The sequence below is a fragment of the Streptopelia decaocto genome (genome assembly GCF_964273445.1).
Source record: "Streptopelia decaocto genome assembly, chromosome: 8".
NCBI lineage: Eukaryota > Metazoa > Chordata > Aves > Columbiformes > Columbidae > Streptopelia > Streptopelia decaocto.
This window is the reverse complement of record NC_138662.1, coordinates 11,635,363-11,651,301: the sequence shown is the minus strand read 5'-3', so window position 1 is coordinate 11,651,301 and position 15,939 is coordinate 11,635,363. Positions and strand designations below refer to the sequence as shown.

Genomic DNA, 15,939 nt, shown 5'->3' with positions numbered 1-15,939 from the left:
TACTGCTTTTATTTTGGCTGCTACTTCAAGCCCTAAGGACTAATAATCATTGGATGCTTACGTTAAACTAGAGCTAAGCAGAAATTTGACAAACATTTGGGTGCTTTCAACTTGCAGTCCTTTTGATTTATTATATTAAACAATTATAGCTGGATTTGCCTTTTTGGTAGTCTTTGTTTATGGCATTTTAAGCCAACAAAGCCCAGCTAAGCTGAAGGATGGATTATCGAAAATCAAAGCTAGTTCTCCTAATAGGGACAATAGAATCCCACCCGGTCCGAGCCTCGCTGTGACACCTGGGAGGCCCACGCTCCAATATGATAAAGTGTTTTCTTTGAGAGAAGGTCACCAAAAGTTCACTTTTACAGAGAAGTTCTTATTCTCAGTTAATGGGGCTCCCTGTAGCACGGTCCTGCAGTTGCTTAACATAAAAAGGATGGATTGTCAAAGAAATTACCTTTAAAGTTCCTCCCTGGCAAACTTATTCGAAAGGACAGACCAAGTGTTCTGTCCTGGCCAGCCTGAGCGGCCTGTGACCCAGCCACCCCAGCTATCGTGCCCACTTGCACTTTTGCGTTTTAGGATGTGTCAGCATTTTGATTTTGACCCCTTGTTTCTGGGCAAGTGCTGCTCTTTAGGCTTGTTATTTTATAACAGAATATCCTACCTGGGTTTCAGAGCAAGCTGTTCAATCTTTTATGCCGTGGAAACAAAGATATCTCCAGTCCTTTGGGGATTTTTCTAGTCCCAGCAGAGATTATTCACAATTTTCCATGAAATATTATGTACTTATCATATGTGAGGTGGACTAGGTCCTTTTTTGATCCTTAGGAACTGAACACAACATCAAAACACACAAGCAGAGCCAGATCTGGCTTTTTTTGTGTGTGTGCATTACGTATGTAATTTCCTGCTTATGTAATTGATTCCTCATCATAGCTGGGCCCAGACCCAACTGCAAACTGTAGGGATTATTCTTTTTGGTCCCTTTCTGACTTAACTGACTCAGTTTTTTCCCAGAAAGTGGAGAAATGCGAGGTAGGGTGTGAGAAGAGCATGAACTAAGGCCAACATCATCTGCTGGGAGAAATAGGTATGGGCTGTTTGGGCTTGCTTGATTTTTTTCATGTTTGCATAAAGGTGCTTGAGGAAGGTACTGGAGAAATTCAGTTATCTTTTAGAAATTACTTGGTTTTTGCATTGAAGGAAAAAGAATATCAGCTCTGATTTTTTACTTGGATTTTAACTCCAGTGAGCTACAGGGATTTTTTTTTTTTTTTTTAATAATAATATTGGCATTATATTTTTGTAAATTAAAACACTAATTGGAGTGTTGTTGCCAGGTCAACATTTTCATTAATAATTCCTTTGATTAAATCTCCTCTAAATAATTTTGTGTCTCAGAAGACAACACAGTTTTTCATAGGAAACTGGTAGAACTTTGTTCCCATTTTGGACTGGATCAGTAAAGAACATTGCAGTTATGCTTGTAGATCCATGATGTTGATGCACTAATTTAGGAACTTGGACGAAGCTTTAATTTCCAATATTCAAAACTGGCAGATTGAATCTAGTAGCTTTTAATTCATTTTGGTTTTGCATTTTCTACCTAGTTTTCAGAGGAGGTGATTGCATCTCTTTATACTACAGAAATGACTATGTTTCCAGCGTTTGGGGCATTTTAGGATTCCAGAAAGAAGGTGTAGCACCCAACTGAGAGGAGGAGTTGACACAAGAACCCTTCTGAGCAGTACATGCCAAATTGTCAGCTTGGCCATTAGCGGGTTTGTGATCAACAGACACAGTTGCATCATTTGTTTTGCAATATGAGCTCCCACAGATCTCCCAGTGCTTCTGGAGGGAGGATACAGCTGGGGTGGGTAGCAGGATGCTAGCAGGGCTTCAGGGTGTGGTGAATGGATTTTTAAGCAGTGACCATTACAAGGTATGTGGGAGGTATGATTAGCAGCAGAAAATGAAATTCTGCTATGATATGCAAAGCTGTGATGGCCCTTCTCTTCATACCCTTCACTAGTACAATTAAGGTAGTTAACTATATATAAGTTATAGTCCATTTTCAAATCTTCTGAGATTGCTTGGAGACTTTTAGATCAGATAAGTGGACTTTGTGCCAGGCCTGTATACTAAAGCTCTCGTGCTTCAGTATGAAATCAGCACAGCTGATTCATGTGACCCCCCCTTTATTTTTTTTGTTGTTCTTATATAAGGTATAGCACTGTCTTGATTACCGTCAGTCTCTCTAGATAAGATATAGCACTGTCTTGATTACCATCAGTCTCTCTAGTGGCCAGTCTTGTGTTTCTGACAACATGAACTGGGAGAGAGCAGCTTTCCCTGCAGAAGCCCCTGAATCTAGTACTACTTTGTGTCATGACGGACACTTGGAGAAAAGGCGCATTAATTCTGCATGTTTGCATTTGAACAGTGAACACATCTTCACAAAGCCGGTAGAGCTGAGAATCTGTACTTGTGCAAGGAAGCCACTCTTCCAGATTAACTCTGGCTGGAAGCTCACAGAAGCTGTACTGATGGAGAAGTGAAGCTGCTGGGATGAAATCACAGAGTCTTTGCTGTCTTGTCATATTAAAAATTTACATTTAATAAAAGCAGGGGCGTCAGAATGGGAGGGTATAGCATCTGCTGTGACACCTTCTGCCTTTTGGTTTTTTTTTGGGTTTTCTCTCTAATTAGTTTATGTTCCAATAAATCCTTAATAGAACAACTGCTTTGAAAACAATTGAAAATAAAGCAAAAAGAGGAGTTTAAATTGCTTATGGCTTGCTTTGAATGACTTCCAGGCATTTGAGCAATTTTGCTAACAAGTATCCTGTAACCTATTTCCAAAGGCCACTAGCAGATAATTATATTTGGTTAATTTACATACTTCCAGTTTATAATCCTAATTAGTTCTCCAACCAGTAGTCCCTAGGCAATATGTAGTCTTACCTCATTTTATTTGCCATCCCTAATGTGCAAGTTCTCTTCTTTTAATTTACAAAAAAATGCTGTTAGGTTTGGTTCAGGGCTTTCCCATTTCAGTGCACATCTAAACTGGGTGATTCCACGCTGATTTAAACCCTATTTGCAAACAACTATTTTACATTTTTATAGATCTTAGGTCTGAGAGATGTTCTGCAATTTAGGGAAACTGACCCCAGTTTGACACAGAGCCTATTTTTATTGCAGTGAATCAGGGCAAATTCTGCACCAACCTGTATCCAGGGCATCCCGTTAACACCTCTGGTTTGCCCATCCCCACAGGACAGGGACTGAGGTGCTGGTCTGTACCTGTGTCGTGCTGCTGCTGTGGCAAAAGCAGAGATGGGACATGGGGCAGGAGGGACGAGCCCCTGGGGAGCTGCAAACAGGGGCTCTGGTCTGCTGGGAAGTTGCCTGTTCCCCCTCTGTGTGTTTAGGATCTCTCCCTGCCTACAAACTGTTCTGGACTCTGTTATCACCCAAGCTTGAGATTACATCAACTGGAGTGGCTGAGGAGGGAAAAGGGAGGGATGGATGGAAATGAAGATTTATATTTTCAGGTGAGCAGCGCTCCCTTTAGCTTATTCCAGGTTTAAATGAACTTAAAAAAACACTGGCATGAGCCTCCCCAATGGCAGGAGCAGGCTGCCCAGTGCTGATCCCTGCAGGAGCCGAGGAACTGGGGCTGAAGCTGAGTCAGCACGCTGCTGCGGGGAAAGGGCCCTGTGCTCAGGCTCTGCTCCTCTGCACCGCGCTGACAAGTTGGAGGAGAGCGCTGGGTTTTGGGTAAAGCCTGACAAAGGACAGGAGATGCTATCTCCGCTGGTGTGATTTCTTGCATGAGATGTCCTGTGGGCAACTAGAGCACTTTCAGTCGTTTAACCTTTAAGCACTGAGGTATGTACTACAATGCATTTTTTAGAAAAATCTGTTAGATTAAATATTTCCTCTTAGGCATCAAAGACTGCTTTCTAGTCTGATTCATTGCACTGTAATGAGGTCAGGTTTGGACTAACATTATGATAATTTCCAATGCTTCTTTACAAGCAATAAAAAGAACCAAAATCTCCCTTTTCAACATTTCATTAAGTGCTTTGATAAGGCAATGAAATAGGGTGTGCGATAAGGTAGCTAACCGAGAAGGGATAAGGAAAATCCGCAGTTTGCAAAGGTTTTGCGTGGATTTCCAGGCTGATAGATTCTGTGAACAGATGTTTGTTAATAAATCATAATACTAAGGAGAGATGTGATTTTAAGTGACCCAAGTAACAAATATTTGGAGAGGAAAAACTCAAAGGTGTGAGAATAATGATTGGCCAAAAAATTTACTTCATCATCTTAATGTTTTATGCTGTTGATGTCTTGGTGTAATTTCTACACATCATGCTTGAATTCCCAAATATGTTTCTGCTGTTACATACATGCATACTGCTTAGCATTTATATAACTGATGCCTAAAGGAAGCATTACCTGTAAAGTTATTCCAAAGGAGCCTCTTTTTATGAAGAACACCTTGGTGATAATTCTTCCACATTAGAGCATTTCAAATCCTACTCTAATATTTCCAGGTGGACTTAAGATGGCCTAAATGTCTTCTTGTGCCTGGTTTAAGGATTGTGATTTCACACTAATCATAGCTCTGCCTGTGCATCTCAACATCTGATATTCTGCTACGGCTCTCATGCCTGTAGTTGGGATGAACAGAACAGGAACTTGCAGTTAAGCAGATTTGAGACAGAGGTAGCAAGTGTCTTATGTTGAAGGCAGTCCATTGTGAAAATAATAGATTTTTTTCCTACTGTACCACTCCTGATGATAACGGCTGGTAGTGTGTCAGTTGAAATCCTGGCTCTAACAAAGCCAATGGGAAATCTTTCATAGACTGCAGTCAGACTAGTACTTTATCCCAAAGGAAAATAACGTTTCAAGATAAATTTACAGAGGCTTATTGACTGGAGTGTCCAGATTTCAAGGGGCAGTGACAATTTACATGGGCCAAAGATGCATTTTTGGGTATGCAAAAGAGTTTACTGTGGAATATGGTAGATGTACATTCAGTGCTAATCCCCAAGGGGACTGGAAAAACTCCTGAACAAATCTGTTGTTTGCTTCTTGATAATAGACAAAATAGGCACCAATAAGCTGTTAATTCATCTTTCCCCTTCCAACTCTTCACTTCTATTATTAAGGTAATAAGTTTTGCTCAGTATAGTTATGACAGAAAAGTCCAGAACAAAAACTTAGAAGGGTTTAGGTGCAAGTTTTCTGTGGGAGCGAGGGCAGAGGGAGAGGGGATGGAGAACCTGGGAGCTGTTCATAATGCGTCTACTTACTTCAATCCAGCAGAATATTCCAATTAATACCTTAATTCTTAATTAGAAATAGTAAACAAGAAAAGGAGTGTGATTCATCTTTGACAATTACTTTGTCTTTTTCAACACATCTTGTAATTTATGTATTTGTTTGCTTTAATTTATATGTGCTTTAACGTATGTATTGGCTGTTTTTAATGCAAACCCTCAATGAAGTTTGTAGGTGAGTTTTATATACTACTAAGAAACCACCAAACAAAGCAAGCCAGGAGAGTAGAAGTCCTATTTCTTTCTCACAGGTCATCCTAAGTGCCTCATGAGTTGAAGAAATGCATTGCTTGATTCTAGTCTTGATATTCCTTAACTGCTCTCTTGCCTCTTCCCTCCATCTCTCCTTCCCTCAAGAAAACCTCAATCCACAATTCCCAGCGAAGTTCTAATGCAGATTTTCCTGTTTGGTTTGGCTCCCTTGGGCTGTCCAGACATTCCTGCAGCACAGGAGTTATGCTCAAGGAAACAGTACTCTACGTGCTGAAACCACAAGTTTGAATATAAAACAATAATTTATTTTATTTCATTTTACTCAACGTTTGTAGCTAATGATGACTTCATGAAACTGCTTTTATAGTTCAATACATTCAAATCTATAAAGCAAACAGTTACTACCATGGGCTTTTCAAATTCCACAAACTGTCTTATATAAACAAGTTAGCTGTACATGCACATTTTTTCAATAGGTTGCAACATTTGCAAACATGCTTTAAAATCCTTTAAAGCTGCAGTATAGTGTACTTTGCTTCAGGCTTTTCAGATGAAACCTATATACTTTCTTCAGAAACCTTAAAAAGAAAAATGTTTAAATGTTGAGCATAACTCTAAAAACTGCTGTTTGATAAATGTTAAATATCACAAGAGAATGACTCTACTTCTGAGTTTAAACCTTGAGCTAAATATTGATAAACAGCACTCTGTAGAAGTGAACAACAGCAAAATAATATCACAAAATATGGTTTCACAAAAAATACATATGTGCAGTTGCTCTTGTGGGTTTTTTCCATTATTATTTTTTTTAGGTAAAGAATAGCATGGGTACCTTTTAATATGAATATAGTTAAAGCAAATTACCTGTGTAAGTATGGTTAATACATTTCTGATATTTAAACACTTCATGTAAAAGGTAACAAGTAAAAAAGTACAATCAGTATTCCAAAAAGCACTGCTAATATTGCCTTTGAAGGAGACAGGCAAGTCTCCTCTCTGCTTCGTAATGGAGATCCTGGCACCCCCAGTTGCAGAGTTCAGTATTTGAACTATAAACTCGATGACTGTATCTTATATACAAAAATCTTGCCACATTGAACGAGGCATTATTTCTACCCCAATGGTAGTGTTTTATGTACATAATTTAGCAATGGTGATTATACAGTAGTTACTGACAGGAAGGAATTGTACACCCGTGTGCCATCTGGTGACTTTGTTCCATGGGTTAGCAGTTCTTGGATTGTCATCCAATTGTCAAATATTTTTTTATTTCTCTTCTTCATCATTTTTTTGTGGCTCAGTTCAATGATATTCATCTCTTTCTTTTCTTCTGCACCCTGCTGCTCCTTTAAGCAATCTAACCTGCTCTGCATCATGAACTCGCGCCTCCTCCTCTGCTCCTTCGCTTTCACCAAATGCTGCTTCCGCTCTTCCTTGCTCCAGTAACGGCCCATCTTCATTTCACTTATGGCATCATCATCTGTCGTCATACCACTGCGCTCCTCCTTAATCTTTATGGCACGCTCTCTCAGCAGCCTGTCCCTGACTGGCCTCTTTGTGATGTAGCGGGTCCCGTCGCTTCTGACCTTGACTTTCCACTCCATCCTCGGTTCGCTCTGGCTTGAATTAAAGTCTTTGCACATACTCACCAGACTCATCTGGCTCTGTGCGTATTCCACTGCTGATTTCTGTTGGATCAGCTGCATGTAGCTCTGATAGTGCTGTGCATGGGCAGGAATATGAGCATGTTTATATGGAGAGTGATGGTATGGGGAGACGTAAGAGCCAGAAGGTTTTTGACCATGAGTAGGGCTTTTGCTTCCATCACTGGCTCTTCTCTCCTTGCTTTCCAGCTGCTTGCCAAGGTCGGGATCTTTAGCAGAGGCATGGGATTTACTAGTGCTGGATTCATGACTTTCTGAGCTAGCGAATAAATTATTTTGGGAGACGCTATATGCTGCTGCCCCCTCGTTACCCTGACAGTTAATGCCTTCTGCAGTTCTGCGCAGCGAATTGTCAGGGGACATCTCCAGCGTGAGCGGCGTGCTGCGGCAGCTCTCGCCTGTGTTGTATGCGCTCGAGCTGTCCTTGTCAGACTTCTCAGGGAGCTCCGTAATGTCTGAGAGCTCGTGCCTGCGAACATCGATGCTTGTGTTATAGTTGCGGAACCCGCTGTTATGCAGCATCCAAGGCTCCCGGTACTGATCTTTCAGCTGCTGCATTTTATGAGCTCTCACAATATTCAGGCACTCTAGCTCGATATGGCGCAGCTCCTCGTTCAGCATCTCCAGCTCTCTGTCAACACTTTCTTGGTCGCTTTTGCTCATATCCAGAGTGCTGTTATGATAATACAGACTGTAAGGGTTGGCAGATTTCACCTGGCACTTCAGTTCCAGCAGTTCCCGGAATCGCTCACATTCGTCTACGGGGATGCCAAGGAAGTCGACATCTGTGCAGTCGGCTGAGATAAATGATTCATTGCTGAACTGCATATCGCCACTTCCCAGGGTGTCATGACTGTACGTCAGCTTCTTCTCACTCCCTAAAGTGTTGGAGGAGGTGGTGTGATCATCCGCATTGTTTTCCTGCTCAGAGCTCTCATCGTTCCGGGTGCTGTCGTCTGTGCGCCCCACGCCACTGTCCTTCTCGTGCTGGTTAGATAAAATAGTGGCTGTATCTGTGGTACCACCGTCCTCCTCATGCTTCTTCTAACAGCAAAAACGAAAAAACAGAAAGAGAAATTATTGCAAGGACATTAAATGTTTCAGAGTAGTTTTTTAAATAGTTTTCTTAATCTGTCACTTTTACACTTCCTGTATATTTTATTTGTACAGAAAGAACATTGTTAAGAACTCATAGAAAGGGTGACTGAAAACATCCTGCTGTGGATTTACTTTTCAGAAGAATGTGAGATCTGCTTTTCAGTTATGTAGCAATAATGGTAGAAGTCACATTTTCCAAATGTTTCTTCTCCCACTTAGGTGCACAAAAGTTTCCAGTTCTACCGTGGTGCTGAAGTGAGAATACATGCCTTCTGAAAATGTGAATCCCACAGATGATGTAGGGTTTTATAAAAGTTTAGCAACAACTCTAGACAAAAATTGAAAAACTGTTCACGAACGTGTATGATTACATTAATCATGGCAGAACAAGAGTCCAGCTCCAAATATATGGCCCTGCATAAACTTTGCTATGTAAAAACTTTTCCTTTGCTTTTCTTCCCATATATAGACCTTATTTCAGTCATTTGCCCAAGTTCTCCATCTGGATTTTAAGGTTTCGGGAAGCAGGCTGTTTCACTATGTGCATGCTTATCAAACAGGACATTTTACAAGTTAGCTCTCTGCCTGCTCTGTCTGCCATAACAAGCTTGTACTTCTCTCAATGGTTACAGCCGGAACAGTGGATTCTAAGAACTGTGATCATGTTATCCTAAGGGGCAAAGTAAAAAAAAAAAAAAAAAAAAAAAAAAGTAACATTTTAAAACATTTTGGTACCGGAGATAAAGTTCTCAGATAGTCACATAATATCTTGATTTTAGAGAAAGTCCTTTTGCTTTGATCGTCATTCGAGACACTAAATGTATTGAGTCAAGCTCAATATTGGAATATTGAGTGCAATGTGAAGTTTTGACATCAGTGCACAACAGAGGGGCAGTACCTGCTGAAGCATGCTGGCAGTAAATTGCATTGCCTGGTGGTGCTGTTCCTCTAACATGTCCATGTGCAAGTCATCCAGAAAATCATTTCTGTCATCATCCATCCATCCTTCATCCAGCTATGTGAAAAGGCAGGGAAAATCAAAGCAAATGTTGTCAAAAGAACGAAGACTGACATAAATTATGTTCCTTCTTTTTGGAAAGTGATTGGGAAATCTTAAGAGATCCCTTTCTGTGACAGTGCTGCATCCTGGGAAGGAGCACAAAACTTGTGCTAAGTGCAAGTTAGACTATCCTACCTCCCCTACAGCTGCCTCCATCTCCAGCAGTATGGTTTTATCTTCAATGGCTCTTCATATATGAAAGAAAACCATCCTTTTCATCCATGGAAATACTTCTAAAAGTTGTGGCTGTTTTAGTTTGTGCTGTATAAAAATATTCCAGAGCCCAAGCCTTAAAATACTAGTCGTGAGGCAGCGTCAAGGGTGAGATGTACAAATGCTGCCTAGGGCACTGTGAGACTTTTTTACTTGTCTCAATTATCCCCAAGGGAAAGATCAGACCCATCTGGGCTGACAGGACAGACAGTGAGCCTGACCCCGGGTCTGCAGGTGCACCAGCAAGAGTTGCTCTCACAGCAGGAGGAGCAGAGACAGATCAAACAATAGTGCTCATGGCTGTTTGTTCAACATCTTTGTTGTGCTAATCCCTGCTCTACAAAGGGATCTGGTTCAACCTTTTATTACAGCTGAGGATGCTTCTTGACAGTATTTAACTACAATAAGAGATAAGTGTATAAAGGGCTAAATAATAGGCGTTTTAATGAATGAGTAATCAATAGCTATAGGAATTAGAGCTCAGTATGTTCTTGGAAGCTATGGCTTGAAACCACCCATAATACCTTGCACTGGTGTTTGTAATAGCATTGCAGCACATATAAATCCCTGAACATCTTATAAGTTGAACTTTAATACAAAAAAAAATATATAAGTACTGTGACTGCTGAATTCCATTATTTTATACCATACGTATGTCCAGTCAAACAGTATAATATAGTTTTAGGTGGATTGGGTAGAATTAAGTAACTTCTAACTGCGTTCTACAAAACAGCAACTCTTACTTAAGACTCAGAAGAGGCTGTTTGTTCTATGGTGTTTTGTTGGTGTGTTTTTTTTTTTTTTTAAATCTGGTTATTGTTGTTGCTATAGTACCTGAATTTCTGGTCTTGCAACAAGTAGGGAGATATTCTTGCTCTCTTCACTGGTGAGCAGTGCCACGGCTTCTTCTCGGTTCTGTACCTCTATGCCATTGATCTTTAAAGAAAAGGGCAATACAATGAAATCCTTTCACAGGGATTCTCAAATGCTGCTGAGATGAGCTCTACAGAACAGTGTGGCTGGGTAGATGCCAGAGGAGCTCGGGCCAGGCACAGTCCATGTTCACCTACAGATAAGTGTTTAAGTGTTGGGCAAGAGTGTTGGTTGGGACATGGGAAGCTGCTCACACCTCTGTGTGTGATGTGCAGAGCCTTGTTACGAGGACAGAAAGTGGAGAAGGAGAATTGGGCAGGAGCAGAATCATAAGATCAGTAGTGGGGGATGGAAAGAAACGTCCTTGTGTGGGACAGATGAGGCTGTGGATGCCGATCCCAGAGACGGAATGGAATGTGGACCTTCCCTTGTGTTAGTGCCTGTGCAGAAGACAAACCATTTGTGACAAAGCACCTATAGTGCAGGGTTGTTGCACTTGGGAGAGGACTCATTCTGGCACACAGCACTAGGTGTTCAGCCTGCTGAACAAGTACTAATGTCCCTGGGAATAAACAGGGCTGTCTGCAGAGATTCTGCAAAGAGGAATTATTATTTGGGCCAAAACAGAGGGTTTCTGTGGTAGAAGGAGGACTTAAAGGTGTATCAGGATATGTGCTGTAAACAGATGACATCTGCTGACAAAGCTCTTACTTTACAGAGCAGGGCCAACACAGGGCTTTACCTGGCCAGGACTAACGAGACCTGAGGGAGATATGGCAGAGGAGAGGGAAATATCCTCAAAAAGTTAAAAGGAAGCACTTGAATAGCAGTCTGAAGGGAATGATTTGTAAAAATTATACTGAAATAAAGGCACTGTAGCAGGTTATAGTATGTTAGCAGACTTTCAGCCACGTACACACGTACCTGAATAATGCGATCCCCTTCTCGGAGTCGGCCGTCTTTTGCAGCAATACTGTTGGGATCAATCTACAAAATAAGAGAACTGTGAGTGCTTTGGAGATTCTGGAGCTCAGTATTTACTCCCCATTTTAAACTCAGTATTGGTAATATGACTGATATTATAAGGCAGTGTGTCTGTCCTTGCTGCTATCTATATCTGTTGTATCTGTACAGCTCTTACTAATGTTAGACAAAGTGAAATGCAAATTAAAATGATCAAGTCAAAACCAAAACAATTCTTCCTGAGAGGTCTCTTCAGAGAATGTAGATCTATCATGTTTGCGTGATATCGAGTTACCTCATAATTTAACATTTTGCTCTACAATACAGTGCTCTGATTAGAACCAGTTTTTGCATACAGAACAGAAAGGATTATGTCCTAAGTGATACATTTTAATGGAAGACTTTTAGACTTAGTTATGAGTTGCTTTCTCCAAATTGCTGCTACTAATTTGAAATGGATCTGCATGATAAAAAGATTATGTATAAAATGCTACTTATTTCATGAAAGCGGGTGAAGAGAGACAAGTGGGTCCCAAATCTTCACAAATAAAAATGTGTGTGGGGTGGTGTGTTGTTTTTTTATTTTGTATTTTTTAAAAATTTATATTGTTTCTGGAATAACTGAGAACACAAATTAAAGAGAGAATACATTAAAAATACTTTGAAAATGTTATCTGAAATTGAATGCTGAGACTGCACTGGGGAAAAATGAACACAAAATGCTAATATAACGACGTTTGACTTGAGTGGATACAGGATTTCACTCAGTCTGGAGAAAAAGAAAAATAATTAGATTTTTTCCAATTACTGCATTCTGGCTGTTTTTCGAAAGTGGTACAAACAGAAGACAAATGTCTTAAACGCCCAACACTGCAGTTTAAAAGACAAATTGTATCTTATTGAAGTCAGCTCGATCTTACCTCACTCACATAAATACCCATGTCATCTTCATCATCTGTTCTGTAACATACAGTAAGGCCAAGCTTGTCCTGGCTGTTCACTCTATGTAAGTCTACTTCCTGAGTTTAAATAAAAAGAGAGAGAGAAAAAGGAAAATACATTGTCAGTGAGGCACTGGTGACTGATGGAAGCAATTTTTCAAATACAATGAAAATATTGTGCTTAAGTGATATAGTGGATCTCTTTTCATTTTGCTTGTAGATGAGTTTAACATACTGAGCAAAACATGATTATATGCAGACAATCAATACCTGAGGCATTTTTGACCCTTCAGTCAATATGAAGTCATTTTGAAAACAGACCTCTTATTGATCTTAAAGAAGAAAAATTACCTATATTTAATGTAGTGGTAAGACTTCAAATGCTAAAATACTTATAAAGTATGATTTCAATATTTGCCACAGCTGATATATATTTCCATATAAGCAGGGAATTTTTCTGGCTTTTCAGAGAAAAATGTAATACTCCGTTACCTTAACTGGTGCAATTTTAATGAAATTATGTAATAAATTTCTCAAAAGTGTGACTGATGATCAATATATTGTCAGCAAAGCATTCGGTATTGGTAATAGAAATATAATAAGCACTTCAATATCTTTCAAGGGTTTGGTTTCAGCAGGTCACGGTTTATCATTCTAGTGCTCTTTAGTCTCGTTAGTTTTGGAGACATTTAAACCATCTTAAAAATATTTTGTTTTTTCCTCTGTACTTTTTTGCCACATAGTCTTCAGGTGGGTTATTTTTTTCCTACATTTGCTGCTGCTCTGTGATGCTGCTTCGTAGAAAGGGTTATAACACCCATGCAGATGCCCAGGAGCTGTGGGATGCACAGCCAGTGTAGCCATCCATGGAGCATCTCTCAGCTCTGCCACTGCAAAACAAGGGACATCCTGGGAGCCTAATGCACTTAACCAGCTTATTGTGACTCTTGTGTCAGCCCTTGAGGACGCTGCCATGGGGAGGAAGGATCTTTGTTCGTAGACAGAGGTGTAGTTGTGGTTCTTACTCCCCTTAGAAAAGTGATTGGCAGTGAACGAGGCTTGGAAAGGTCCCGCTCTTCTGCACTTAACACCAGGAGGGACAGAGGAGGCGGCGGCTCTGGGGCTTGAGTCCCATCCCGATGAAGGGCAAGAGTGGGATCAGGCAGAGGGGACAAAGGGACGTAAGTAGAGAAAATAGACAAAGCCTGTGTGGGATCCAAGGGCTGTCCCAGCCCCAGAACAGACCCTCAACCTCGTGCTTGTGCCTGGACCTGTCTGTTCCAGGGGAAAAGTCCTGATAATGTGACTCATTATTTCTGAACATCTCTCTGTTGTGACCTGCGCTGTGCCATTTGTAAGGGGTGAGACAATAAAACAAGTTGATATGAATAATTTATTGGCATGTCTAGATGACAGCTGCCAAGATCAGCAATCTCAAGTTATTTACTTGTCAACATGTGTAATTTCTTTTTTTTTAGAAATGTAGCTGTAAATGGCAGTGACATTTCAGATGGTATTTAAATGGTTTCAATCAATAGTGTCCATGGTGAACTGCTGCTCTTTTTCTCCCTCTTTTGTTACTTCAAGGTTTGAACACAATGCTTTAAGAGTGAGTTGGTTTTTTTTCAGATTTCTAAAGCTTTGGGGGCTTTCTAGAGAGGAGATGGAAATTCTTCAGAAGAGAGGATGAGACAAAGTGGATTTGATCCTGATCTCAGTTGATCCTTGGCCAATGCCATTGCAGTCAATGTGATTATTCTGCATTTAATCATGGTGCAAACTGGGGATGAAGTGGGAGTTTGTGAACTGAGCCTAATTCGGGCCTAGAATGATTCCCATATTTCCTGCTTACTTTAACAAAAAGATTTCATGTCTTTGGGAAAGTTTTTATATAGTTTACTGATTTGAAAACATGGCAATGAAGTAGTGGTGAAAAACCAGTGCTGCATTCTACTGTTTGTCATACAGGTAGTGAAAATACCTATATGTAATGTTTAGAAGAACCTCACAAAAACCTGTGATGATTTTGGCCATTATTTAAATAGATCCTATATAACCATAAATAATTGCCAGCACCTTTTGCAGCAGGAAGAGGGAATAAGCTGCTAGTTTCATTCTCACCTGCTGCATGTTTTGAATAACAATAGCTGTTTTTCCAACAGTGTACAACTATAAACTTTATAATTAAAAAGTAAGTACGGGTTTATATTTAAAATGCACTATCCAAGACATCACCTGTGATATACTGGAAGGTAATAAATCATCTGTTAAATTAAATAATATATATTTTAAAAGAAAACTGGATATATCTCATTTGAAAACACTTTCAAATAAAGCAGTAGAAAGCTTAAAGCAAAGAAAAAAAATTAGAGCAGGTGTTTAGAACCTGAATTTTTATGAGTAATTCGTTGACAGAGTTACCCTTGGGTACAATCCCTCTAGTCCTTGGTAGGAATAGAATAAAGTGGGTTTGATGCTACCCAAATATGATAATTTTGTGTACTTTAAGATAGGAACAGCTGCTTTCTATGGGTCTTTGTGTCAGTGAAGTTTCAATATAATCATAAAGCTTTGAAATATTTGAGATAAAAGTGCAATTCCAGTTGGAGTTGAAGAATCAACACCAGAGTCTTCAAAGCAAAGGTTGTTTTCCATATTCAGTCAAGTCTGTATTGTGCAGATACATGAAAGGGGAAAAAAGAGAACTGGCACCTGCAAGTACGGGTAGTATGGTAGCTTGTATAATTGCACCAGGAATTAATTAAACACTAGGAATTAATATGCACCCAGAGAACTTTGAAGGCCTAAGTTCACATGTCTGTAGTGCCACAGGACTTGTCATTTCTTGCTCTGTCTGTAGCGCTGCAGTTCTGGACAGCCCTAGGGCCTGACCCTGCAGAGTCCTGCACTCACTGCACGGGGCAGCTGGAGTGTGGCCAGAGACCCTGCAGACGTGGGCTCCTTCAGGCCGGTCTGCTGGGCTGTACAGCCTTGAGATGAAAGGATAGTTAGTGCTCAGCTGGGGCTCTGATACCACTGGCATGAGCTCCATATAAAACCTATATGAGATGTATCAGACACCTACATTGCGGAGGGGAGACACTGAAGTTATTCAACACCTGGTCCAGATCTGCGGAAATGAGTTAGCACACAGTGTGTTACCACAGAGTGTGGTCACATCAGGACTGCGTTAATATGATAAATGTTAAAATTTCATCTATGACGTAACTCTTACATACACAGATAGTTAAAATCTGCTTCTTTAGATAGGTAAAAGTGACATTTTGAGTGATGTACATGTATGCTATTTCAAAACAGTCTGCACGAGAGAACTGCCTGAAAGATTATTGGCCCCATATCAAATGTAGAGCCACAGAGGGCTCCAGGAGCTGGTTGCTGAAATCCATATGGCATTTGCAGCAAGACAAGAAGAAATGAACATGCACTATGACATTAAACCTACAACCACTCATAATAATGAATTAGAAGCAAGTGATAATAGTAATTTAACCTCTCTAAGCTCAGAAGATCCTTCATTTGCAGCAGATTATTGA

General features: G+C 40.2%; 1 protein-coding gene across 2 annotated transcripts in view; it reads right to left on the bottom strand.

Moving 5' to 3' along the window:
• Positions 1-5,856: 5,856 nt before the first annotated feature.
• Positions 5,857-15,939, bottom strand: part of PDZRN3 (PDZ domain containing ring finger 3) — a 140,767-nt gene continuing 130,684 nt past the window's right edge. For both annotated transcript variants that reach the window (XM_082060489.1, XM_082060490.1), the window contains 5 exons: positions 12,365-12,463; positions 11,406-11,468; positions 10,443-10,544; positions 9,234-9,350; positions 5,857-8,281 (listed from right to left, as the gene is read on the bottom strand). In XM_082060489.1, coding sequence (XP_081916615.1) covers positions 6,731-8,281; positions 9,234-9,350; positions 10,443-10,544; positions 11,406-11,468; positions 12,365-12,463 — 1,932 coding nt within the window. In that variant the 3' untranslated portion in view covers positions 5,857-6,730. The remainder of the gene's footprint in view (positions 8,282-9,233; positions 9,351-10,442; positions 10,545-11,405; positions 11,469-12,364; positions 12,464-15,939) is intronic.